Source organism: Antennarius striatus, chromosome 16 (genome assembly GCF_040054535.1).
Source record: "Antennarius striatus isolate MH-2024 chromosome 16, ASM4005453v1, whole genome shotgun sequence".
NCBI classification, from domain to species: domain Eukaryota; kingdom Metazoa; phylum Chordata; class Actinopteri; order Lophiiformes; family Antennariidae; genus Antennarius; species Antennarius striatus.
The window spans coordinates 3,973,183-3,998,277 of record NC_090791.1 but is presented as its reverse complement, the minus strand read 5'-3'; the positions used below and the strand labels follow the sequence as shown (position 1 = coordinate 3,998,277).

At 45.1% G+C, this 25,095-nt stretch overlaps 3 protein-coding genes across 5 annotated transcripts; all 3 read left to right on the top strand.

Annotated features, from left to right (window-relative positions):
- The first annotated feature begins 277 nt into the window (after positions 1-277).
- On the top strand, positions 278-7,233 carry rab5c (RAB5C, member RAS oncogene family). 3 transcript variants are annotated; one of them, XM_068335934.1, is made up of 6 exons: positions 278-437; positions 4,484-4,783; positions 5,357-5,508; positions 5,631-5,753; positions 5,874-5,967; positions 6,185-7,233. In XM_068335934.1, exons 2-6 carry the CDS (start codon positions 4,618-4,620, stop codon positions 6,310-6,312), a joined length of 663 nt encoding a protein of 220 aa, XP_068192035.1. In that variant the 5' UTR covers positions 278-437; positions 4,484-4,617; the 3' UTR covers positions 6,313-7,233. The 3 variants fall into 3 exon arrangements, with proteins under 3 accessions (XP_068192035.1, XP_068192034.1, XP_068192036.1); XM_068335933.1 differs by lacking the exon at positions 278-437 and adding an exon at positions 2,938-3,030; XM_068335935.1 differs by lacking the exon at positions 278-437 and adding an exon at positions 3,096-4,390.
- Positions 7,234-8,086: 853 nt separating this feature from the next.
- kat2a (K(lysine) acetyltransferase 2A) lies at positions 8,087-15,307 on the top strand. Its single transcript, XM_068336700.1, has 18 exons — positions 8,087-8,326; positions 8,637-8,760; positions 8,904-9,049; positions 9,147-9,236; positions 9,371-9,552; positions 9,638-9,829; positions 11,301-11,407; positions 11,482-11,586; positions 11,694-11,830; positions 11,914-12,122; positions 12,202-12,328; positions 12,512-12,622; positions 12,708-12,851; positions 12,934-13,048; positions 13,126-13,162; positions 13,291-13,354; positions 13,447-13,531; positions 13,613-15,307. The coding sequence occupies exons 1-18, from the start codon at positions 8,111-8,113 to the stop codon at positions 13,804-13,806; spliced, it is 2,385 nt and encodes a 794-aa protein (XP_068192801.1). The 5' UTR covers positions 8,087-8,110; the 3' UTR covers positions 13,807-15,307.
- Positions 15,308-16,055: 748 nt separating this feature from the next.
- dhx58 (DEXH (Asp-Glu-X-His) box polypeptide 58) lies at positions 16,056-19,701 on the top strand. Its single transcript, XM_068336701.1, has 12 exons — positions 16,056-16,177; positions 16,322-16,508; positions 16,609-16,813; positions 16,894-17,084; positions 17,187-17,300; positions 17,442-17,574; positions 17,664-17,849; positions 17,937-18,187; positions 18,278-18,589; positions 18,666-18,856; positions 19,040-19,139; positions 19,245-19,701. The coding sequence occupies exons 2-12, from the start codon at positions 16,332-16,334 to the stop codon at positions 19,416-19,418; spliced, it is 2,034 nt and encodes a 677-aa protein (XP_068192802.1). The 5' UTR covers positions 16,056-16,177; positions 16,322-16,331; the 3' UTR covers positions 19,419-19,701.
- Positions 19,702-25,095: the final 5,394 nt, after the last annotated feature.

The following is a 25,095-nucleotide window of genomic DNA, read 5'->3' as shown; positions in this document are numbered from 1 at the left end:
TTATTATATTGCGCATAAAAATCTGTTTGGAAAATTAAAAATTAATTTTAATAAATTTTAATAAATTTGATAAATTTTCAAATTAAATTAAATTATAGTGTGGTCATTACAATAATATGACACAATAGGCGATAATCTGTGAATGAATGAGAGACCCGCCGCGCATTGGCTGTGAGGTATGATGACGTCACGCATCTACAGTTATGATTGGTCAAACGGACAGTGTCAAAAAAAAAAAAAAAAAAGTGGGACGTTCCCGGAAAATTTGATCACCGGAAAGGAAGGAAGAACCCAAGAACCCTAGAAGAAGAAGAAGAAGAAGAAGCAGAAGAAGGAGGAGGAGGAGGAGGTGAAGAAGCAGAAGAAGAAGAAAAAGAAGAAACTGAAGCGGACAGCTGTTGCCGCCGATGAGAGGAGTGTCAGAGGAAAAAATTGCAGTAAGTCAAACAAACTTGTCGTAATAGAACAGGATGGAGAAGGTGAGCACTAAACCCTTGATCACCTGTCTCTGTCTGCCAGCTGGTAGTCGTTTGTAGACACCCCAGGTTTGAATGAGCCGGGTCCGGTTTCGGTCCAACCTTTCAGCGGACTGGATGGAGAGAGAAGCCCCGAACAGTTCCAACAGGCTCCGAGCGCTGACGCAGCTAACGGTGTTGGGGGGTGTGGGGGGGGGGGGGTTTACAATTCACGTTTGTTTGTTTTCTTACGTCATTACTGCGCTCAGAATGAAGCTACGGTCATTATGAATCGTCGCATTTGCTAAACTAATAAATTCTCGCCCATCTGTTTCAAAATGATTGTGCAGTTGGACTTTTTTTTATTTTTTTTATTTTTAAACATGATTTTCATATTATTTGCATTTTTATCTTAACACCTCTTCAGTTGAACTCTTTTTTTTTTTCTCTTGACCTGCAGCTCAGGGTCCACCTTTATGGGCTCTCAGGTGGGCTCCTCTTCCACTTTATGACTCCTGAAGGGAGCAGATCTTAAACCTTATAGGCCAGAAGCTGGGTTGACTGTTTCAGCTCTCGTCGTACAGTATTTATGATGAATGAACTTTGTCCTGCTGTGGTCGAAACACATGCTGACCAACAATGTAGGATAGGAGGGAATGGAATTTGTCCCCATCGGTGTGCGTGATGGGTGATTTCCTACTTCTGAAGTTGCTGACGTTTTAATTCACAGTTTTTAAGTGGAGTTGAATCTGATTGCTCAACTTTCCTGTTTCCTGCCTCTTGTACTGCCTGTGTTGTACTGCCTGTGTTGTACCGCCTGTGTTACTGCCTGTGTTGTACCGCCTGTGTTGTACTGCCTGTGTTGTACCGCCTGTGTTGTACTGCCTGTGTTGTACTGCCTGTGTTACTGCCTGTGTTGTACCGCCTGTGTTGTACTGCCTGTGTTGTACCGCCTGTGTTGTACTGCCTGTGTTGTACTGCCTGTGTTACTGCCTGTGTTGTACCGCCTGTGTTGTACTGCCTGTGTTGTACTGCCTGTGTTGTACCGCCTGTGTTGTACCGCCTGTGTTGTACCGCCTGTGTTGTACTGCCTGTGTTGTACTGCCTGTGTTACTGCCTGTGTTGTACCGCCTGTGTTGTACCGCCTGTGTTGTACTGCCTGTGTTGTACTGCCTGTGTTGTACCGCCTGTGTTGTACCACCTGTGTTGTACCGCCTGTGTTGTACTGCCTGTGTTGTACTGCCTGTGTTACTGCCTGTGTTGTACCGCCTGTGTTGTACCGCCTGTGTTGTACTGCCTGTGTTGTACTGCCTGTGTTGTACTGCCTGTGTTGTACTGCCTGTTGCACCTTGGGTCTGAGAGGACTGCAATTTCATCTGTGCTGTATGTTGTGCATATTTGGTACACTTGACAATGAGGTTCGACTGTGACTTTTGAGTCTGACTTTTCCAACCCCCTTTTGCATTGCGTTTACACTATTGGTGTGCTCTGCAAACTATTTTTTTCAAGGTTGACAAGTTGCTGGCGGTGCTGCGAGGAGATTTCTGCTCAGATAGTCATGCACACAGGAAGAATCTACAAGAGAAGCTCGTCCTTATCTATTATGACGTGTTCTGTTTCGACATCGGAAAAACTGTGCAAGAATATATTGCCGAAAGCTCACATGGTGAGCGATTATGTAATGAGCTGGATGAAGAACCACTAGCGTGGTGTTGTACGTCATCGTTTTCGTACTCCTGAGTTAGATCTCGAAATATTGTGCTGAATCTGCTTTGCAGGCGGTTGCGGGTTGAGGTCGGGCATTTGAATGACTCTTCTTCTCAGTTTTGGACACTGAGTTTTTTCACACAAGCTTCACGAGAAAAGGAAGTTCCTGTGATTTCCTTTCAGCCCCACCAACTGCTGGTGATGAGTATCCTGTGTGCTTTTCCTGTCACCAGATTCCCCGTCACCGTTCTTCTCTGTTAAGCGTAAATGGGCTCGCCTCCGGACAGGATTTCCTGTTTTATTGGAAAGCCGATAATTTATTTTCGCCATTGTCTTTCCCGTCTTGTATACAAAAACCCTTTCCTTGTAAAATGCAAGTCTAGAACTTCACCCTTCAGGATAAGGGTGTCGCTGCAGTAATCCACAGGAATGTTCTCAACAGTTTTTCTTACAGGTTGAGTTTTTTTTGTGTTCACACAGGCATTTTTTTAAAAATTTTGCACAGATTATCAGAACACATTCTCATATTTGTGTGGTCAGTGCTCTGTAATCCCTGTTAAGCGCTTGGATATCTTGCTTGCAGGAGAGAACGATGCATATTTTACAGGCTTTCCTTCTACAACAAAGAGCCTCTGATTGCCCGATAGTCACCCTTGATTTGTGCATTGTTGTAGATGTCGGTGTTTCATCGATCAGCGTTTGTAGATTGATGTATAGATTATTTTTCCACGCATTTATCTCATTGCATCTGTTTGCATAACTTTCATTATTGGCCCACCAGTTTAACATCGGGTGCAGCACAGATCTAAAGGCTTTGCTCGACGGGTTTCTCCTTCTCTTCGACTTTTCTCTTCAGGAATGGGAACAGGTGAGAGTTGGGCTCCTTTTGATGTCTTACAGAAATTCTGCAAACCATGTCGAGCAACACGCTAGAGAGAGAGAAATGTTGAACAGGTGATCTCTCATCACATGTTGGAGCTTAAACAGTGAGCTGAGAAACCCCCCACCCCCCACCCCCCTCGTGCAAGCCAGACTTGGAGCAACTTATCTCCAGTTTTTCCCCTCAACATTCCCCTCGTCACTCCAAACTCTTCTGACCTTCCTGCTCGCCTTCGGGATTCACGGCGCTCCGGAATGCCGATGCTATCCCACGTCTGTGCGCTCAGCAGTAAAAGCGAGTTCCCCAATCTTCACTTCCCGCTTCAGGCTGACTTGTACTTCCTTTCCTCTGACCAAGCAGAAGCTGACCAAGTGTGTCTCAGCTAACCGAAAAGAGATTAGGCAACGGTTCAGATACGCAAAGCGGGCCAGACTATAAAGGGAAATTGTTGGACTAATAGATTATTTCCTCCTTAGCTGGTCTGAACATAACAAGAATGACTCTGAAATCATTTGCATTTTATCAGAGGCACCATAAGATGTGGTCGCTGGACGTTAGGTGTTCAGATACTCCTCTGCAGTTTGATGATTAGTCTATTTTAGTCTTTGAGTTCGTGTTAACTACGGGAAGACACCACAGTCATTTTAACAGCGTGGAGTCATCGTGGTGAGACATCCGAGATGAGTCACAGGAGCGATGGTTTGGTGATCATGTGGTTGGGGGTGGAGGGGGTGGGGCGTCAGAACTTTATGATACTTTCTCTGCTTCATATATTTCTATTTATTACATCCCGCTTCAAAGCAGTGATGTATTGTAATTATCAGTGTTTGTGTGTTCGTCCGTCCGTCCGTTAGTCAGTCCACCAAATATCTTCGTAACCGTTGCAGATAGAAAGACGAAAAAAGAAAGAAAAAAAAAGCACATTACTCGGGTGGCAAAGGGGATGAAAATGAGATGATGACCTTAACCTTGAGAAAACTCGGTCAAGGTCAAATTTCAACTTTTGTACACTCAGGGAACCGGATAAGATAGAAAGACGAGGGAAAAGGCCAGTGTGGGTAAGACCGTAGGTCAAAGCTACTGCTTTGATCTATGAAAGTAGGTCAGAGCACTAGCTTTGATCTTTGACCTATGCAAATTTTGAAGTCAGGGGTGTCGCGGGATGTTGCAGTCTGTGACTGCATTGGTTCTTGTTGTGTTTCAGTTTGTTTTAATGTAACTTCCACCGTTCATCCTCCAGATCCTCCTGTTGGTGGTCAGTTTTCACCCGTATGGTGACGTCGGTGTTGACAGCCTGCAGGAGAAGACGTGGTTTCAACTTAGACGCCATTTGTTGACAGTAAACGTGGTTAAGTGATAGACTTTGTGTCGGCCCCGCCCCAGAATGTCCTTGAGGTTTTTGTGTCACCAACATCAAACTAACTCCAACTGTTTCCCGCAGCTCCCGTCGGTGAGGTCTTCTCGTCCGCCGACCCCAACCCGGCCGCCGCCAGCTGCCGAGTCGAGGCCCGAAGTTACTCCAGCTTCACCCGCCTCCTCCTCGTTTGGTTTTGTTCTCGTCTTCATCGCGGTGCCATGGCAGGGCGGGGCGGCCCGGCCCGGAGCAACGGCCCGGCACCCGGCAACAAGATCTGCCAGTTTAAGCTGGTGCTGCTGGGGGAGTCGGCGGTGGGAAAGTCCAGCCTGGTGCTACGCTTCGTCAAAGGCCAGTTCCACGAGTACCAGGAGAGCACCATCGGAGGTGAGGGGCTGGGGTCAGGCCAGGGGGGTTGGGGGTTGTTGGTTCAAACTTTATTTAAATCAGGAAGGAAGTGAAACGACCGTGGGAGTTTCCTGTTTTAAAAAAAAAAAAAAATTGATGCTCACACTTCTTAAGTTTGATGCTGGTTTGATGCTTTTGTTCATTAAGTTAACAGTAAAAATGAATTATTCTTTAATGATATCTTTTATCAGAGATACGTCAAACATTCTCACAGGCGGACACGTCATCCACATTCCTGGAGCTTAAAGCACGCCGGCGCGTTTTCTGCTCGAGCTGCAGACCTTTTTAAGTCGTGTTTTCTCAGCGAGCGCTCCGTCTCCTCTGTCATGTGACGGTCTGCTGACTCAGCGAGTCGTGTACAGTTGTGCCTCCTGATGTACTTTCAACCACACACACAGTGTCGGAGAATGTTTCCCATTCAGCTGAAACACCCCTTGTTAAATATTTACATCTTTTGTGAGTTAGTCTGTTGCTTTTCTTCTACTTTTATTTTTTCACCTCCCCCCCCCCCCTCATATTCAAATGTTAAAATGTGCTTTTTCTCTTTTACAGCTGCCTTCTTGACACAGACGGTGTGTTTGGATGACACCACAGTTAAATTTGAGATCTGGGACACGGCGGGACAAGAACGCTACCACAGCCTCGCTCCGATGTACTACAGAGGAGCCCAGGCCGCCATCGTGGTTTATGACATCACCAAACCAGTAAGTCACATGGGCCGAGAGGTCCAGAAGATGTGAACCCTCAGTTTGCCGACCCTCGTTCATCTTTTGCTCCTCCACTCAAATGTTCAAAAGCTTAAAATTTTATTTATTTTTTTTAAAAGGACACATTTGCACGTGCGAAGAACTGGGTGAAGGAGCTGCAGCGACCAGCCGGTCCGGATATCGTTATCGCACTGACAGGAAACAAAGCAGATCTAGCCAATAAGAGAGCTGTGGAAATACAGGTTGAATGGAATTAATTTTTTTTTTTTTTAAAAGAATTCACTAAATCTAAAAATAAATTTGTGACATTCCTCATTTTAGTTTTTTTTTTTTTTTTTAAATTCGTATTTATTTGCTGTCAGGAAGCACAAGCGTACGCAGACGACAACGGTCTGCTGTTCATGGAAACGTCGGCCAAAACCGCCGCGAATGTCAACGAGGTTTTTATGGCTATCGGTACGTATCGATCAACGCAACACTCTTCTGCTTCAACTAGTCATTATTCTCACTGATTGATTTATTGAATATTCAAGTCATAATTTTGTCTGTTTATGTCAGAAATAATTTTAAAAAAAACGACTTTATATGTATTTTATATGAAGTAGTTCCACAGATGTCGAGAGACGGAATTTAAAATGTGGAAATGAATTCTCTGTTTTCCAAATAACAACAGCCAAGAAGCTTCCTAAGAACGAGCCTCAGGGCGGGGTCGGCGCCGGCGGGCGAGCCAGGGGGGGCGTGGACCTGCAGGAAGCTGCTCCACAGGGCAAAAGCGGGAAGTGCTGCGGCGGCGGGAACTAATCGACCAGCCTGTTGTTAAACAACGTCCTATTGGTCGGACCAGACACCCATTGAGCAACACAGCCCCGATAAAGCGTTTGGCGAATGAGCGGCCGGTAAACTGCCCCTGAGACGGCTCCACCCACAGGCTTACATCATCTCCTGCCCCTGGACCGGCCTATCCGTGACCTCTGTTGATGATGGGACACTCAACGTCACCTCTAGGGGAAACGAAACGCCCAGATCACGGTAGAAAGAAAGAAAATTGTGTCGATAGGGCCGCCCTGCTCACCTTTCTTCCTGTATTTGTATGGGAGGAAAATCAATTGAACTGGAAGGAATACATGAAAGCTCATTGGCTGTGTTCTCTGGTAAATTTAGCATTCCCACTCATGACTCATTAGCTGAAGCTCCGGCTGAGGTGCATGCAGCGGCCCTCCATCCCAGTCAGCTCCCCGGAAGAGATGAAGACGATCTCAGGAGGACAGGAACGGACATATTTACTCCACGACAGATCAAATCATGACGTATCGTTTTCACTGTTGTTATTACTTCAACTTCTTTTGAAATGCATATGAAGTCCAGGCCTACAGGTTTTACAATTATCCCTCTGCAGTAAATAGGTCTTTAACATTGACACCTACGACTGATTTTAGCACCAGTGTAATGTTTTTTTAATTAGTATTCCACTATTACAAATATATACAACAAGATTTGTTTACTTGACCAAAAATCACAACTGTGTATTGACCACATTTCTTTATTTGTATCTGACTTTTCAGGCTTATATTCAATGAGTAGTTATGTCAGAATATCCTCCGAATCTCTATGTGTTGACTTTTAATTATTTTGCAATGGATTTATTTTCAGTCTTAATTTTTTTGTGTGTGAAGATCTTGTGGAATTAAATGCACTGCTTCTGTCATCATGCTTGAGAAATTACATATTGTCATCAGCATTATTTCCTTTTTCTTTTCTCTTTATCTTCTCTTTATCATCATATAAGAAGTTATTTAAATCACACTATGTTACTGTTTAGTAAATAAAGCACAAAAATACCGAACAAAAATTTTTGGATTACATTTAGGCCACACCGGTGTGAAAACACTGCACAGATTAGCCTTTACAAATGAAAAATCAGTCTAAACTACATTACCCATAATCCCCAACACAGATGGAGTGTGTTGCATTCAAGTACATTTAGTCTCCAGAGCAGATACTGTATAGAAAAGAAGTGTAGTGTTAAAAATACTGAAAACAGAGTTGGTATGTAATATGGGGTTATTGAAATGAGGCTTTATTTTTCCATTGATGACATTATTAATGCATATATCATTTAACAAATACCTATATAGGCGCGTGGAGAATCAATATTCGAAATAAATGCACACTATCGCCACAAGAGGGCGCGGTATAAAGATGAAACACCTATTTCAGGATCAAAGTACAGTACTACAGTATATATTTCCTCTAAGTAAAGAAAAATTAAGCAACAATACTAAAACCCAAAAATCACAATAATAACGATGACGCCAATTAGAGATGCGTGTCATTCACGGTGATCGCGTAAATTACATCACCGAATCGAATGTTGTCGATCTGATTCTTATATTTCTGCCTTAAATTAAATTCAATGTTAAAGAAAATACTTACCATAAATTATTCACGCTAGGTGTTTGCTATCGACACTGTTTCACATAAAAACATTCACTATTTCCCTTCCGAACATCACCGCCGTCCCCTTCATCACACTTTCCCGACAGCCCGTGAAGGCAGCATACGAGCTAAACTGGAACAGAAGAAGAGTAGCAGCGTGGAGATGTCGGACCCGGCGGCTCAGGCCTTGCAACCCCGGCTTCTCCAAGCCCAGTCCGCTGGGTCCAGCGGTGCTGCGACTGGTTCTGCGTCGGGAAACAGCGACCCGTCCAGACCGGGACTGAGCCAGCAGCAGCGTGCCAGCCAGAAGAAAGCCCAAGTGCGGGCTTTCCCGCGGGCGAAGAAACTGGAGAAACTTGGCGTTTTCTCCGCATGCAAGGTAGCTAGGCTAGCTAGCTAGCCAAAGTTAGCCCACAACAAAGCGCTCCGCGGGGGGGTTAGCGCGGATGTACGCGGGGCAGCTAATGCTAACGCTAGTCCAGGCACCGCAAGTAAACACACAAACAAAAAGCGTGACAGCCGTGACGTAGATGTTAACTTTTGTAGCTAGCTAACAAGCTAGCTAGTGACTTCTGTCATTCAAACCAGCCCTCCTGTTTACACTGTTTACCACACAGACAACACCCGAATCACTGGTAAAGTCGCTGAATTTGATGCTCAAGAGTTTATTGTCTTTATTTAAACCCCAGGCTGTTGACACATGCAAGTGTAATGGATGGAAAAACCCCAACCCACCCTCAGCCACCCGGATGGACCTGCAGCAGCAAGCGGCCAGCCTGAGCGAGTCATGCCGCAGCTGTGGACATGCTCTGGGTACAGATAATAACCTGCACCCCCCCCCCCCCACCCAGTACACCACTGCCCCCTCATCCCAGCCCCAAATCATCAAGGTCTGCATCCTGTGACACCAGATCAGTTTGACCTTTGACTTTCTTTATTTCATTCCTCGCTGACAGCCGACCACGTGTCCCACTTGGAAAACGTGTCGGAGGATGAGATCAACAGGCTGCTGGGGATGGTGGTGGACGTGGAGAACCTCTTTATGTCCGTGCATAAAGAGGAGGACACCGACACCAAGCAGGTCTACTTCTATCTTTTCAAGGTGAGCAAACGTTGACGGGATTAATCCGACAAGGATACTCGAATGCTTTGGAATGCTTTGCCGATTTGGCAGTCAATTCTGCTTATTTCCCCAACAGCTGCTGAGGAAATGCATCCTGCAGATGAGCCAGCCGGTCGTGGAGGGATCGCTGGGGAGTCCTCCCTTTGAAAAACCCAACATTGAGCAGGTGAAGATGAAACTAAAAGAAATGTGCCCTGCTGTGAAGCATCAGCAGAACAAAGCAGTAACCTTTTATAAAGATGGACGTCGTTTGATTTCTTTTTCTTGATTAATAGTCTTTTTGTCCATTTTCCTCCGAAGGGGGTTTTGAATTTTGTTCAGTATAAGTTCAGCCACCTGGCACCGAGGGAGAGGCAGACCATGTTTGAGCTGTCCAAGATGTTTTTATTGTGCCTAAATTACTGGAAGCTGGAGACGCCGACACAGTACCGCCAGCGCACCCAGAAAGACGACGGGACGGTTTACAAAGTGGACTACACCAGGTGTGCACCCCCCCCCGATTAGTTTGTTTACGGATTGCTGGTAGTCCTCCTCTACGACGACGGTGTTTTTCCTTGTATTTCCCAGGTGGCTTTGCTACTGCCACGTCCCCCAGAGCAACGACAGCCTGCCGCGCTACGAAACCACCCACGTGTTCGGACGAAGTTTGCTCAAGTCCATCTTCACCGTCACCCGACGGCAACTCCTGGAGAAGTTCAGGGTGGAGAAGGACAAGCTGCTGCCAGAGAAACGCACGCTCATCCTCACACACTTCCCCAAGTAAGGGCTCACATCTGGATTTATCTTGACAGCCTAGCCTGGGCTTGCTCTAGGAGCTAGTATGACTAAGCCACTGTGGCTCAGTGTAAAAGAATTGCGCAAGCCACAAAAAGCCACGTTCTGTGTCCAAGACAGTGGCGCAGTGCGCTGACGATCGTTGTGGGGGGCGTGGGGAAATATTTTAGAAAATGGGGTTGTTTTTCCTGCATTCTGAGGACAAAATCTTCTGTTCAGTTTACCTACAAAATATACTAAAGCCAACAGTTCAAGCTGAACTATCTTTATTTCTGTCCTACTTTATGCAGATATAAATGTGATATTCAACAATTGAACACTTCCATTCACTATGAATATGCAGTCATACAAAATATTACTCAATGTTTACTTGTAAGTTTTACTTAGACTAGAAGACATTTTAACTTTGACCACCACCAACACCATTGGTATGCCATAGTTTAGTTTAGTTTATTTAATTCAATAACATGATTTTTCATTTTAATTTAAAAAGGCATGAAAAATATCAAGCGAGGTGAATACTTATTTACATGTATCGCTGGTTATTCCTGTCGGTCATAGGGAGCAAAAGTCTAAGACTACTAACAAGTATTGATAATATCTTTCATTGACCTTCTGATCGGTCTGTCACCACTCCTCCCCCCTCTCAGCATTCACCATTTGTTTATTAATGATGACTTTAACACAAACTCTACTATAAAACACTGGATTCTTTTGATCGATCGTCCTCGCCTTGTCTTACACCAATTCACGGGTTGAGTTTGTAAAAAAACAATATTTTGTTTTTCATTGGACGAGAGGAGGTCATGACCCGAGTGCATATTTAATGATCGAGAGCATTCAGGTCACTTCGGCTAAATTCCGTCGGCATGCGGAAATAGCGGCGCTAGCGACACTCGCTAGCAGAAATAGCGAGCGCCGCTAGCGAGTGACAAAGTTTTAAACTTTAGCCCTTTTTCCGTAAAAATAACGCCCCTGCGGCTACACAGTCTAAAAACCTTGTAGCCAATCTGGAATTTACTTCGCCTATGGCGAAGTGGCGAATGGCTAGCGCAAGCCCAGCTAGCTATTGTGCGTTTCGGTGGACTTTCTCCAACGCTCCAGAGATTTATCGGAGTTTTGGTTCAGTTCTTGATTGATTGTAAGATGCTTGGCTCGGAGCGACACGTGTTTGCTCGTAGATGCGCGCTGACGTACGCAAACTTTGTTGCATTATAAGCTAACGCAACTTTTCCACCTTTGATTTTCCATCCTCTGTCCCGTAACTGGATCAGTCATCATGACGCTAAACTTCATGATTAGAAGCCTGATTTTCACTCCACCAGTCTGTAAACGTCTGTAAACATAATTATCGTCTACAGGCGGAATTGGCAGCCAGTGAAAAGGAGGGATTTACTCCTCTATGTGTGTCAGCTCTGCTAATATTTCCAGTAATGTTTTACTTTATGGTCGTCAGGTTCTTGTCGATGCTGGAGGAAGAAATCTACGGTGAGAATTCTCCGATCTGGGAGGCGGACTTCACCATGCCGGCTTCGGACGGCGCCCACCTGGAGCATCAGACAGGTGAGGCGGGACCAGAAACATCAGTGAAATCAGGACAAGATGTCAGGTAGTCATGAGGTGTCTCTCCTTCGCAGTGATCAGTCCCGCTGCCGTGTCCGGCTCTCCTGCTCTGCCCAAAGGCCTGAGCAGCATCTCGTCTCTGGGCGGTCTGGATCCTGCAGGTGGAGAATCCATCTCAGGTCTGAGAGCACCGCCGTTGTTGTCTCGTGCATTTTTAAAGAACTGCTCGTCATTCCTACGACCTCCTTCAGCTGCTCTGATCTCAAGAGTGTCTCCCTCTGTTCAGGAGAGAAGCGTAAACTTCCAGAGGCGCTGACGCTGGAAGACGCCAAGCGGATCCGTGTGATGGGAGACATTCCCATGGAGCTGGTCAACGAGGTCATGATGACCATCACCGATCCCGCCGCTATGCTGGGACCGGAGGTGAGCTGCGTAGCCTCTGGTGATCGGATGAGGGGAAAGCTGCTTAAATAGAAGTATTCAGTTTTTCTTTGTAAAATCTCTAGACTAATCTTCTGACGCCAAACGCCGCCCGCGACGAGACCGCCCGGTTGGAGGAGAGGCGGGGAATCATCGAATTCCATGTCATCGGAAACTCCCTTTCCCAGAAGTCCAATAAGAAGATCCTGATGTGGCTGGTCGGCCTGCAGAACGTCTTCTCTCATCAGTTGCCTCGCATGCCCAAAGAGTACATCACCCGCCTGGTGTTTGACCCGTAAGTAGACGCCCTCGTACCCCACCCACCAGCCATACCGGACGCCTCGGCGCCAATCCGATGCTTCCGTCTTCTGCAGGAAGCACAAGACCCTCGCCCTCATCAAAGACGGCCGCGTCATCGGCGGCATCTGCTTCAGGATGTTTCCAACTCAGGGCTTCTCAGAGATCGTCTTCTGTGCCGTCACATCCAACGAGCAAGTGAAGGTGCGAGATTAAGTTTAAATAAAAAACATCATTCCATTTTTTAGTAATTTTGTTCTGCTCCTTTTTGCTTCTTTTTCCTTAATAATCTGAAGCTGAACACCCAAAAGAAAACAGACAAGTTTGAAGAAACATTCAGGTAAATTTTAAAGTTCCACTTCTGATCTCTGCTTGTTTTAATCCAAGGGCTACGGCACCCACCTGATGAACCACCTGAAGGAGTACCACATCAAACACAACATCCTCTATTTCCTCACGTACGCAGACGAGTACGCCATCGGCTACTTCAAGAAGCAGGTACAGAAGCGTGACCTGTTCATTAGCCGGGCCGCCGTCCTCTTCCTCCACGCCATCTCGACGGTAATTCCCTCTTTCCTCGCAGGGCTTTTCCAAAGACATCAAAGTGCCGAAGAGTCGATACCTGGGCTACATCAAAGACTACGAGGGCGCGACCCTCATGGAGTGCGAGCTGAACCCGAGGATCCCCTACACGGAGCTCTCCCACATCATCAAAAGACAGAAGGAGGTACGCAAGACCCTGTCTGGTGTTTTTTTGCCCTGAATCTTTTGTGTTATTAATCCCAAGTAATATGTATTTGCCTAAACAGATTATAAAGAAGCTGATTGAGAGGAAGCAGAGCCAGATCAGGAAGGTTTACCCAGGTCTCACCTGCTTCAAAGAGGGTGTACGGCAGATCCCTGTGGAGAGCATCCCTGGCATACGTGAGTTTTTGTTTTGTGTACATTTAAAAATGTCTAAAAAAAGAAATTTAAGTTATAAACGAGTCTTTTCCTTCCAGGAGAAACGGGCTGGAAACCCACGAACAAAGACAAAGGGTAAGCTCTTAATTTAACATCAAAGTGATCAGTTTTGTGTGTTTTTGATAAAGACCAGATCAATGAAATCGATTCATTGTCATCGGTCTATTTCAGTGCTGTTTCTTACCTTTCAATGCCTTCTGCAGGAAAGAAGTGAAAGATCCTGATGTGTTGTACAACATGTTGAAGAACCTTCTGGCTCAGATAAAGGTAATAATCAAGCAAACCAGCGTTTAAACATGAAAATATTAAAATTAAAATTCAAAAAACTAGGTAATAATTAGGATTTTTTTTCTCACCAGACTCATCCTGACGCGTGGCCCTTCATGGAACCGGTGAAAAAATCCGAGGCTCCTGATTATTACGAGATAATCCGATTTCCCATCGGTCAGTGAACGTCACATTCTTCGCTAAGCGCCTCATGAAATTCTTGGTTCACACGCGTTATTTTGTCTCCGTTAACGTCAGACCTGAAGACGATGACGGAGCGACTGAAGAACAGATACTACGTGACCAAGAAGCTCTTCATCGCCGACCTGCAGCGAATCATCACCAACTGTCGCGAGTACAACCTCCCAGATAGCGAGTACTGCAAGTGCGCCAACACGCTGGAGAAGTTCTTCTACTTCAAGCTCAAAGACGGAGGCCTGATCGAGAAATGAACTCAGACCGAAAGAATTATTTAACCGGCGAGAGGCGACCACCGTCGGGAAGGACGACGTCGCTTCCAGCCGCAACGAGAAAGCCGGGCTCCGCCAGGACGTTGCAGGACTTGGAACAAACGCGCCCGAGGTTTGCTTGGAAATATGAAGAATTGGTTGAGATTAACAAAGCGTCCAAATACCTTCGTCGTCTCCTTTCCAGCACTTGATCATATAATCGTCACACACAACGTTTCACTAAGTGTACCAAAGTTATAGGTCCAAGTTATCCCACAATTCCCACCTTGTGGTTTTTGTTAATGTTTCCTTGCATTAGTTTCATTCCAGTTTTGGATAGAAGTCGCCGCCCGTGCACACGTTACCCGTACTGTGGAGTTCCTCTCACATGGAACATGGATCTCGGGACCTAAAAGCCACGTTGCCTTCTGTTGCTGACAGACACTTGAACATCCCAGCCATCTTCACCAGTTTAAAAAAAACTGAAAACACAGCCGGTGCTTCGATCCGTCCGGTCGAGACAATTCGACAAGTTGATGCGTCGTGTCGATTACGATGGCGTTAGCTCCTCTGAAATGAAGGATTGTTGCTTTTTTTTATTTCTTTCTGGTGTGTACATGAAGCAATTTTTTTTTTTTACCGTCGGTTAAAAAAAAAAAGGCAGTTATGCCTTGTTTTTGGCTTCAGAAAACTTGAAATTATTCTAAACAAAAAAAAAATGGAAGCGCTGCAGATAAAAAGTTGTTTCAGACGATGCTAGAGGGCTGAAACGGTTCCACTAAACACGTGCTGAACAAAAAAATTCCGAAAATTGTTGCCTTGAACTGTTTTCACGTCGACAAAAACAATAAATATTTTGCACAGTAAATATGACACTGTTAACGCACCGTTTTCCACCGGCAGGGTTTTGTTTCAGACCTAAGATGACGCCACACTTTAGTGTAGATCACACCGTGTTTGCAGATGATAATGTAGTATTCAGTATTGATTTGTTCTTAGGTTATGTAGTACAATCACCTTAACGCGCATCAGTGCGGTCACGTGTGTGTCGGTCGCCGGTTTGCTGCGTCGGCCTGAGCCCGAAGGAGGAAACTCCAACCGGTCGTGGGCTTTCGTGACGATACCAGACGTTTCTGTGACGAGCTCTAGTCGCCGTGTTTTTGCGTGGCTGACAGACGGTTTGCATCCTGACACGCAGCCGTGCGCTTCAACAGGAAGCAGGTTGTAAAAGGTCACCGGGCCGAGTGCGCCGCTGACCGTGTGTGTGTGTGTGTGTGTGTGTTTGTTTTCGTACTTGAATCATGACTGGCTTTGAATTATTGAGGTGATGTCCATGTTTCATTATTCAGGGTTTGGTTTATTGTATTTTTTTTCTACTTTTCAATCTACCTATGCTGCATTTCAGATGTTCTTTACAGGTCAGTTGAGGTGAACTCACCGTCTGTCTGTAGTGATGGTATAAAGAACATTTACTGTAATACCGTTAATGACAATAAAGGTTTTTTTTTATGATAACGATGTACTTAGCTGTTTGAAGACTAACGAAACGGGTGCGAGTTCGAGTCCCGACTCAGGTTTTAAAGATTTTGGGGGGGTTTCCAACTTCACATATGGAATGTGTAGCCATGGGTTTCACTTTCCTGACATACCGAAAGGCAAGCAGGGCCCTGTCGCTGAATAGTGCAGAGAAGCTGTCGGTAATCCAAAGTCTCCTTCAGTGGGGCCCCTCCCTGCAACAGTTTGGTTTTTCTGCATCGCAGCTGATCGGAAATGGATTTAAACCCCCACCTCTACATGTTCTCTACATGTCAGCAGCTGGGGTTTAATTCTGTACATAACATTTTCTGTCATACTTGAATTCAAACGTTTATTTTTCCAGTACTCTAGACATTGTAAACTACACGTGTAGTTTTCCAGCTAATGCAAGTGTAGGATTTAATGTTTAAATGAATGGAGAATTTGTTTCCAAAACAGCCCTGGAGACATATCTCTAGATTTTTTTTTTTTGTCAGACTTAAAACAATTAATTGATCCCCAGTTAGATTTCTCTAATTCAATAAACAACAGATGGGGTTCAGTTCAAGTCACTTTACTTAATTATCTCAGCTGTAGCTCACTAACTGAGTAATTAATCATACACACACACACACACACAGGTATATTTTGCATCAGTGTTCAGGCTTGTCCTTGCATCATTGACAGTATCGGTCGTTCCTCCATCACCCCCCTCTGCGGGGCCAAACTTCCTGTTTCTGTGAGTTTTTACTTTCATTTCTGTGATAGTGGGTCAGCAGCAGCGTTTAAAGCCCAGCTTGCTGCTTTGTGAGGTGGATGTTCAGGAGGAGAAGCTGCTGATCACACACACAGCTGACAGGTCAGTTGATAAAAGCAAAGCTGGCTTGTATTTTTGTAGTGTTTCAAAGGTAAAACCTGATTTACCCCAATGCAGCCAGACGGTGGTAATGATTTTCCTTTTTTTAAATATGATCCTCTCTGATTCTGGTGTCTTGTCTAACAGGAGGTGCAGGATGGCAGACTTTGGACTCTATGGGTACCAGGAGGAAGTGGTCCAAAGGGCTCTGCTGGGAGAGAATATAATAATCTGGCTCCCGACCGGAGGTGGGAAAACCCGTGCTGCCGTGTATGTGGCCAAAAGACACCTGGAGACCACACCTAATGCCAAGGTGATGGTCCTGGTCAACCGGGTATGCTCTGTCATTATAATTCTAATCTTAATATATTTTAAGTGAGGATATCAGAGCAGTGTGAAATCTAAAGCCTTTTGCCCTGTCTTCAATCCTGTAGGTTCACCTTGTGGACCAACATTACACCAAAGAGTTCAAACCTCACCTGGGCCGTGACTACAGTCTGGTGCCGGTCACCGGAGACAGTCAGGTGAAGGACTTCTTCGGGATTGTGGTGCAGGAATCGGACGTGGTCATCTGCACGGCGCAGATCTTCTATAACGCTCTGACTTACGAGGAGGAAGCCAAACATGTTGAGCTCTCAGGTAGAAGTTAGCTGACGTAAAGTCAGGTTGGGTTTTAACAATTCTTCCACGCAAACAGAGACGGTACCTTTGTCTTGCAGATGTCACCCTACTGATAATCGACGAATGCCACCATACCAACAAGGAGTCTGTCTACAACAAGGTGATGGGATTATATGTGGAGAAGAAGCTGAAAGGGGAAGGCCCATTGCCACAGATCCTGGGTCTCACTGCATCACCGGGGGTAGGGGGTGCCAAGATCCTGGAGAATGCTGTGGAGTATGTCCTGCAGGTCAGAGGTCACCTGTCGCTGTTGGGGATTTACCTAATCGACCACTCACAAGAATCGATTTAGTTCATCGCCCTGGACTCTTTGTCTTTTCCTTGCTCTCAGATTTGTGCCAACTTGGACTCAGCCATAGTTTCAACTAAAAACTACATCCCTGAACTGAAGGAGAAAGTACCCAGACCCGTCAAGACGTTTGACATCGTGGACAAACGGCCTTTGGTAAGCAGCCGCTTATCTTTCGCCTCTAAATCAATATTTGAAGAATTTGGGTGGAAAAGTCCAACAGAAACCGTTCCTGTGGTCGACTATAAAGGTAAAGGTCAATAAAATGCAACCAATAGTCAACATTTTTCCACTTAGGATCCATTTGGAGATCATCTGAAGTTGATAATGGAGCAGATCCATGAGTACATGAACCCACCTCCGGACTTCAGGTTGAGAGAGTTCGGCACGCAAGAGTACGAAGCAGATGTGGTGGTTCTGGAACAACGAGGTTAGACCGAGGTTTTCTCCTGCGTTTGTTTTTAAGATCTCTGGTGGCAACGAGGCGGTGAGTAATTCGGTTGTGTGTGTTGGATTCAGGAGTAAGAGAGGGCAACCGGGTTCTGTCCCAATGCGCGCTCCACCTCAGGCAGTACAACGACTCCCTGCTCATTAACGACACCCTGCGGATGATGGACGCCTATCTGTCTCTGGAGGAGTTCTACGACATCAAGTTCACTACAGCCATCGACACAACAGACTTCTTCCTAAAAAGAACTTTCCGAGGTAGAAATCGAGAAAAGTTGGTCTATTTTCCCCTTTTTTTTGTCCCAGTTTGTTAAACTGGCGGCGCAATGATTGTGATTTTCTCAGAGAATCGGTCGGAGTTGAAGAGACTGGCAGGAGATTCTCGCTACGAGAACCCCAAGATGTTCAAACTTGAGAGCGTTCTGCTTAAACAGTTTGGTCCAAATGTCCAGTCAAGAGGGATCCTCTTCTGTAAAACCCGTAAAAGCACCCACTACCTAGATGACTGGGTCAGCACCAACAAAGCCTTACAGGAAGCCGGCATCAGCGCTTCAATCCTCACTGGTTCTGGCAATGGCATCGGTTACATGACCCAGGTGTGTGGACTTACAAGTCGTTCCTAAACTAGTGACAACTCCTTGTTAGTGTTGTGTAACTCGGTTCATACCTGCATACTTCCCCTGCAGAACGAGCAGAAGGACACTATCCGCAATTTCCGCCTGGGTGCTGTCAACCTCCTGATCTCGACTAGCGTGGCCGAAGAAGGGCTTGACATCCCTGAATGCAATTTGGTGGTACGTTACGGTCTGCTTACAAATGAGATCGCCCAGCAACAGGCAAGCGGACGAGCCCGAGTGAAAGACAGCCAGTATTCAGTGGTCGCCCAGAAAGGGGGGCGGGAAGTGCGGCGTGAGATCACCAACGAATATCTAGAGGAGCTGACTGGACAAGCCATTGGCGTGATCCAAGAAATGAGCTTCAAAGAGTTTCGCACAAAGGTCCGTTCATCTTGGTCTCCTACTTCCACCCCTTTGTGTCTCTTTTTCATCACATTTCTCTTTTCTTCATCCCCAGATAGCTCTTCTGCAGAAGGACTCCATTCTGATGAAAAAAGCTGCAGAAGGTCTTAAAATGCAGAAGAGGAGTGAGCACAGTCCCGGCAGTACCCAACTCTTGTGCCGAAATTGTTTCAAGCCCGTGGCCTCTGCCGGCGACATTAAACTCATCGACAACACACACTACGTCAACATCAATCCAGACTTCAAGTGAGTTGAATTCTTTGCGGTTTAAACAGTGTAAAAATGCTCCAACAAAGGTCAATAGTTTGGTCCGGTGAAATGGAAATAGTCAAGTTGGAAGTACGTTAAATATTCGGTGAAGCAAAAAATCTTTAGAAAGCATCTTTAAAACTCCAAACCAATTTTTTTTTTTTTTTTTTTTACACTTAGGAAACACTACAAAGTCGGTGACCGGATCCACTTTGATAAGACGTTTGATGACTGGGAGCCGGGGCGCATGATCCATTGCAATAACGGCGGCTGCAACAAGGTACAGTATAGGCCCTGGGACTCTTTCCTGTTTAAGGCGGTCCATCCACAGCCTGATGATGGCGCTCATGTTGGGGGTGTGTGTGTGTGTTATTTACATTTACAGAACTGGGGGTATGAGATTAAGTACAAAGTGGTCGCTGTGCTGCCAAATCTAGCCATTAAGAACTTTGCCCTGGAGACTCCTAATGGCATAATAACTGTGAAGAAGTGGAAGGGTGTCACTTTCCCCGTCGAAGCCTTCAGCTTTGAAAGATACTGCCAAGACAACTTCGACTGAGACACTGACGATTTTCCATTCCGGAGTTCATTTATTGAAGCCGTCACTGTGGTGTTTCGAGGCGCTTAACTAGGATAAAATGCTTTTTAAAATTCCCTACATGCATATTTGTGGTGTGCTGTTATGTTTTTATCGATGATGTACATTTTTAAAAAATATATAACTGTCTCACTTGTGTTTTATAATGATCTGACATTTAAACTGGAATTTCTTTTCATTTTAAATCAGCTTTGTTTGAACTTTGTGCACTTTTTTAAGAACTAAATATGAACAATGTAATAAAAATGTTAATTTATAGCTACACCCATCAGTTGCTGTGTGGGGATTTTTCCTTCATTAACCACTAGGTGTCAGTGTTGGTTAACAATCATATCAGCATCTGGGGTAAAAGAAGTTCTCAGACTGCCTAAACTTTGCTGATGTGCCCTTGAGCAAGTCATCCTGTCCCCTGATTGTTGATGGAATAGTAGGACGGTTGTGGTGTTTCCAGATGTAGGTTATATTTATCTTAAATACAGTCAGTTGAAGGGATCCTGGAATATTTCCATGTACGTATTAGTTCTGATAAGAAGAGCAGTAAAATCTCTGTCTCGCACTAAAATATTCCTGAAACCAACCAAAGCCTACCTTTGTAGTATTTAAAGGATTCAGCGAATGTGAAATAATATTCCGATCATCACAGGATTATGTGTTGCTGCTCAGCTCAGGATCATTTAAAACAATCCACGTTGAGGAATTGCAAATACACGATTTAACATGCTGGATTCAAAGGAAGATTTTTTTTTGTTTTTTACCGAACCGTTCTCAGAATCCTCGCAGCTTGATCTCACTAATCTCACTAAGATTTAGACGGGTAATAACAGAGAAGGTGAAAACATCTATCAAACATTTATCAAACATCTGTGTCTACGCTTACATCTACACGTCCGCTGGCGAGACGTCATCAGGTCAACGTCAGTGCGTCACACGGAGAACGGTCGTTTGAGGTCTGGTGGAGGAAAAGGAGAACGCCAGCCGTTCCGGTTCAGGGAAGGGAGCCTTGCAGACGGTGATTTTCTCTGATCAGACTCGGGCTCCATAATCAACTCTGATTACTTCATTTCGCTCGGTACCCCGTGTCTCTTAATTGCAATTAGTTCTCTTCTGGAATGAAAGCAGCTTTGGATGAGTTGAGCAAAGCATAACACGGTGTGATGTAAAGTACGGTTCTTGTTTTTTTGATTTTTTTTTTTTGCTATCTAGGTCACACGTATCCGTACGTGTCCTGGCTAATGCGGAACACGAGCTGTAGATTCCTGGGATGCGAGGAAAAGGGAACATCTAACAGGGTCTGATTCACCAACAGACCATCAGAAACACATATCCGATGGTCTGCCTGGCCTTTTGTTGTCAGCCATGTTTCGATGCGAGGAACAGGGGTCCCCTTTCTTCAGGGTGACGAGACTACGCTGTTCGGGGTTCTGGTAGTCCATTTCCAAATGATCACACGTTTCTGCTTGTGCAGTTGACACACATTTCACAGGCGTTCACGCAGAACACAGACAGCAGCAGACACAGATATATGTCCCACAATGCAGCGAACCGGTCACCGGGACGAGCATTTCCTCTGGGACCGGTCCACTTGTCAGCCGGCTGCTGTGTTGTCTGAGCGCACGCTGCGCCAAGTGTCGGCCTGCTTGTCTGCCTGCTTGTCTGCCTGCTTGTCTGCCTGCTTGTCACGGCGAAAGGAGTAAAGAGCCTCTCTTCTTCAGGCAGCAGCAGGCTGGGTTTACATTCAGTGGCGACAGAGGTGACATTTAGCATCATCGTTTGTAGTTTAAATTGTGTTGACCTACGGAATTATTTTCACGTGTGACCGGAGAGGAAGCGCAAAGCGGCATCGACGTCTGTCTTGACACCATTTGACGCCTTTCATTTCGCAGCCTGTTTCTTTTTTAACGCCCACATGCTTAGAAACGTGTTTGTGTGCATCGACGCTCAAAACCAAAGTCGTTTTATGAACCTTAGTCTCCTTTGATGGAGGCCGTCGCTCTCTGAAGTGGACTCCAGCTCTCCGGTCGAGGCGACCGCCACCCAGGCTATTTCATGCCTTATTATAGAGCAGATTAAAGAGACTCTTGTCTTTGCTGCCTGGGCTATACCTTACTGCCCCCCCCCTCCCGCACATTCCCCCCACCTCACACCTAATGCAAAAAGAAGTTCTAGGCCAGCAGTGGAAATATTAGCACTCAGAATCCAATTCCTAAAGGTCCAAGATGTAGGATTTGGGTTCAAAACCTAATATTGGAGATAAATGTGTTATAATTTAACACATTAACCTTCTTGTATGCAGAGTTTAAACGTTAAATCAATTTTTTTTTTTGAAATTTAAAAAAAAAAAAGACTGGTTTTATGGACTCAATCTCATGCCGTGGTTTGAAACCGGTGTGAAATGTTGTGGTTTTTTTAAATATGGCGACATCGATGACATCAGCAGACGTGAAACAAGGGCTGCTCAGTGGGGGACGGTCTGGAAACACACCACCGGACGCCACTCGATCCTCCACGCCGTACCCTTATCTGTCGAGCGCTCCCTACAGCGACAGGAAGTGGATTCACACACGAGAGTAAAGCGCGTCATTCTGTCATCTTTCCAACGTCTCATCGCCGACTGTAGTCTAATCCCTGCTATTAATCCACACTGAGTCCTTCAGGTCTGTGGGAATTATTCTGGAATCATGTGACAGACCACCGTTTTGTACTGTTTTTGAATTCATCACTGATTACAGGTGGATGGTGTGTGTGTGTGTGTGTGTGTGTGTGTTTGACTAAAATATGGCCTGAGGTCAGAACGATCACGCCATAAAAACGTCACTAATATAAAGTGGTCGAGGCTTCTAGTACGAATCCAAGGTCTGTTATTTCCAATACCAACTCTAAATATAAAACCAATGGGAACTAAAAAAAAAAAGGCTACAGCAGCCTGAAAAATGGTACAGAAAATGACTCATGTGAGAGAAACATCAAAAATAGAAAGAGGGCGCGTACAGGAGGGGGCACAAAAAGGTCAGAAAAATATATATATATGGAAAAAAATAGGGAGATGCCTTTTAGAGTGTAGAAACATGGGAGGTCGATGTAGAGGTGAGGTACAGCAGCGTATGTCCTAGAGGAGGAAGACTGGTAAACGATGAAGAAGTTGCCTCACCATCTGTACAGTAACCCCCCGTCAGGACACAAGACGGACCCCCAGGTATCTGATGGAGAAGAGACGGTTCGACGATCTCCTCGGGGATGATTGATAAACGTGTCGATCCGGTCAAAACGAGAAAAAGCTTTGTTTCTGTGCGCCGGTCGGAGCCACAGATAAGGAGGTGGCTCATAAAGCATGAAAAGATTTTCTACAGATTTATGAGGCTGTGGGACAGCCAGGTATCGATCCCCTTCCCCTCCGTCTGAGGTAATCAGGAGGTGGGGAGTCTGCTGCATGGCTCAGTCGGCATACTCTGGTTTTATTTATATATTTTTAGTATGGATTGTGCTCATTTCTAGAAGGAGTACCTTTACCTGGGAATATGAGGGGATGGGAATTGTTGTTAGAAATAGCTTCAACAGATGGTCAAACCAGCAAAGTCAAAGGTAGGCCAGGGAACATCGGAGAAAATAACAATAGTGTTTAGTTTTTTTAGTTTAGTTTTTTTGTGTTGGGGGGGGGGGTGGTTGTGTCCTCAACATTCATCTATTTGGTAAGAAAATAGAAGCAGATATTACTATGTTCTGTTTTTTATATTGGATTTATTCAATCTTCCTTATGGAAGACTTTCTTTTGGCGCTCTTTCCTTGTGTCGTCATGAAAACAACGTCCTCTCCCAAAACCGCAGAATTACATTACAAGTACATCATTAGCAAAATTACATTAAATTTGCAAACACACTGGCTAATCTAGGAAAATATAGAAACAGTAAAGTTGAACTCTAGTCACAGTTTTGCAAACCTTTCCGTAGCGTCAGCCTCGGCGGTTAACGCAGCGTCCTCCATCAGCCATCAAGAGAATACCGATGGGGTCTTTACACCGCTGTTGTTTTGCATCCGCCGGACCATAATAACTCTTCATCAGCTCATGAGATTGAACTGATCGAATCGGCCGCCGTTTTTCATTTCGGTCCAATTTAAAATAACAAGCCCGCGATTGGACGTTTTCTGTCGTCGTGGCTGTGATCACCTGCGACTGAAACAACAACAACCAAATAACAGATAGAGCCATCGATCACGGCGCGGGTCACGGACTGCAGCTTTGCCTAATAGAGGCACTACATTAACCGGTGGTAAGTTTTGACAGATCCAATTAGAATGAGATCCGTGCCGCCCTCCAAGCAATGCTCATACAAGATGCTGTATGTTAGCATCCCACTGGTCTTTTTTGTTGTTGAACTGGAAACCAAATTGTGCAAGCCTCTTAAAAATAATATTAAATTGAGCACACGGTACATTACTCTGCTATGCATGCTTCCACACTGAACACTTTTCATGCTGCCACCACGCCCCGCTTTTCCCGCATCCCTCAAAATGTCTATTCCTGTCTTTTTTGGTAAAGCTGCATTTCCCCTCATCTATCCACAAATGTCCAAATGATAGGTTTTGTGTCTAAGGAGAAAGAGGGAGTCATACTACACAAGATGGAGAACAGCAAAAACATCTGACTCCTGCCAAAAAAGAGGAAACAAAAGCAAACCCTTTTTTTTTTTTTTTTTTTTTTGTGCAAAATCTATTCTTTTATCCTCATCTGAGGCCGGCTTTTCTTTTGTGCGCCCCTCACTTTCCCTGCAGCCGCGGTCCTCCCTCTCAATTATTCTCCGAGAAACAACGTGCTTGTCAATCTTTTCCTTTTCAATAGATAATGGGACGTCTATCCCCCTCTGCCCAACAGTCAAGCCAATTAATTCGATCAAGCTGTTGAAAGTCATTTTCAGTCCCAGCGGGAGGGCAGTGCCAGACTGACAGCGTTGACTCGCTTATATCCATTGTTAAAGCGGGAACGGCTCCGTGTAAACCAAGGTAAATTAGCCTGAATGGATCCATAAGTAATTTTATATCTGGACTGTTCAATTATGTGTTTGTGTTGCATGATTTACCTTTTATTTCTGCTCCGTCACACAACGTGTGCACGAACAAACGGATTTTTTTTTTTTTTTGCATTTTCCGTCACAAGGTAGAGCGAAACCCATGGCCAGGCCTCTGAATATCAGAGGGGGAAAAAATTACGCAATTTCAGCTTCTATTGCGGCCTTGAAATCAGTCATGATTCAATAGACGTTTGTCTATTTCAATAGACGCTATTCTATTTCAGGCGTGAGTTTTGCCGCCAGTGGAAACGCTCCGTAAACGCATTCCAACAAATGGCAATTCGACTTTCTCAAAAAAGGGAAAGCTTTGGATGAAGTATAACTTCTGTCCTAGCTGCTTTAAAAAGATGATGAGTTGTCCAAATGCTGTTGAAGGAGAAGTCATTTTCATTTTTTCTCTTTTCTTTTCTGCTGATGTGAGCTATCAGACCCCACACGCGGGACTTTGATGTAGCGCTCCATTGTCTTGCAGAGCTGCAGGAAATTGGAATGGCAGCGTTAGGGAAAGGAAGAAAAGATGGAGGATGAGCGTGACTTGCAACACGTCAAGGTTTTTTTTTTTTTTTGGTGGGGGG

What these genes read in the sequence shown, in the direction of transcription:
- rab5c (XM_068335933.1), top strand. An exon ending in CCAGGAGAGCACCATCGGAG is followed by an intron (nt 4,784 to 5,356) that starts GTGAGGGGCTGG and finishes TCTCTTTTACAG; the next exon opens with CTGCCTTCTTGACACAGACG. An exon ending in AGAGAGCTGTGGAAATACAG is followed by an intron (nt 5,754 to 5,873) that starts GTTGAATGGAAT and finishes ATTTGCTGTCAG; the next exon opens with GAAGCACAAGCGTACGCAGA.
- kat2a (XM_068336700.1), top strand. Translation starts at nt 8,111, where the DNA reads ATGTCGGACCCGGCGGCTCAGGCCTTGCAACCCCGGCTTCTCCAAGCC. An exon ending in TACAAAGTGGACTACACCAG is followed by an intron (nt 9,553 to 9,637) that starts GTGTGCACCCCC and finishes TGTATTTCCCAG; the next exon opens with GTGGCTTTGCTACTGCCACG. An exon ending in TCGGCTACTTCAAGAAGCAG is followed by an intron (nt 12,623 to 12,707) that starts GTACAGAAGCGT and finishes CTTTCCTCGCAG; the next exon opens with GGCTTTTCCAAAGACATCAA.
- dhx58 (XM_068336701.1), top strand. Translation starts at nt 16,332, where the DNA reads ATGGCAGACTTTGGACTCTATGGGTACCAGGAGGAAGTGGTCCAAAGG. An exon ending in CTGTGGAGTATGTCCTGCAG is followed by an intron (nt 17,085 to 17,186) that starts GTCAGAGGTCAC and finishes CCTTGCTCTCAG; the next exon opens with ATTTGTGCCAACTTGGACTC. An exon ending in GGTGGTTCTGGAACAACGAG is followed by an intron (nt 17,575 to 17,663) that starts GTTAGACCGAGG and finishes TGTTGGATTCAG; the next exon opens with GAGTAAGAGAGGGCAACCGG.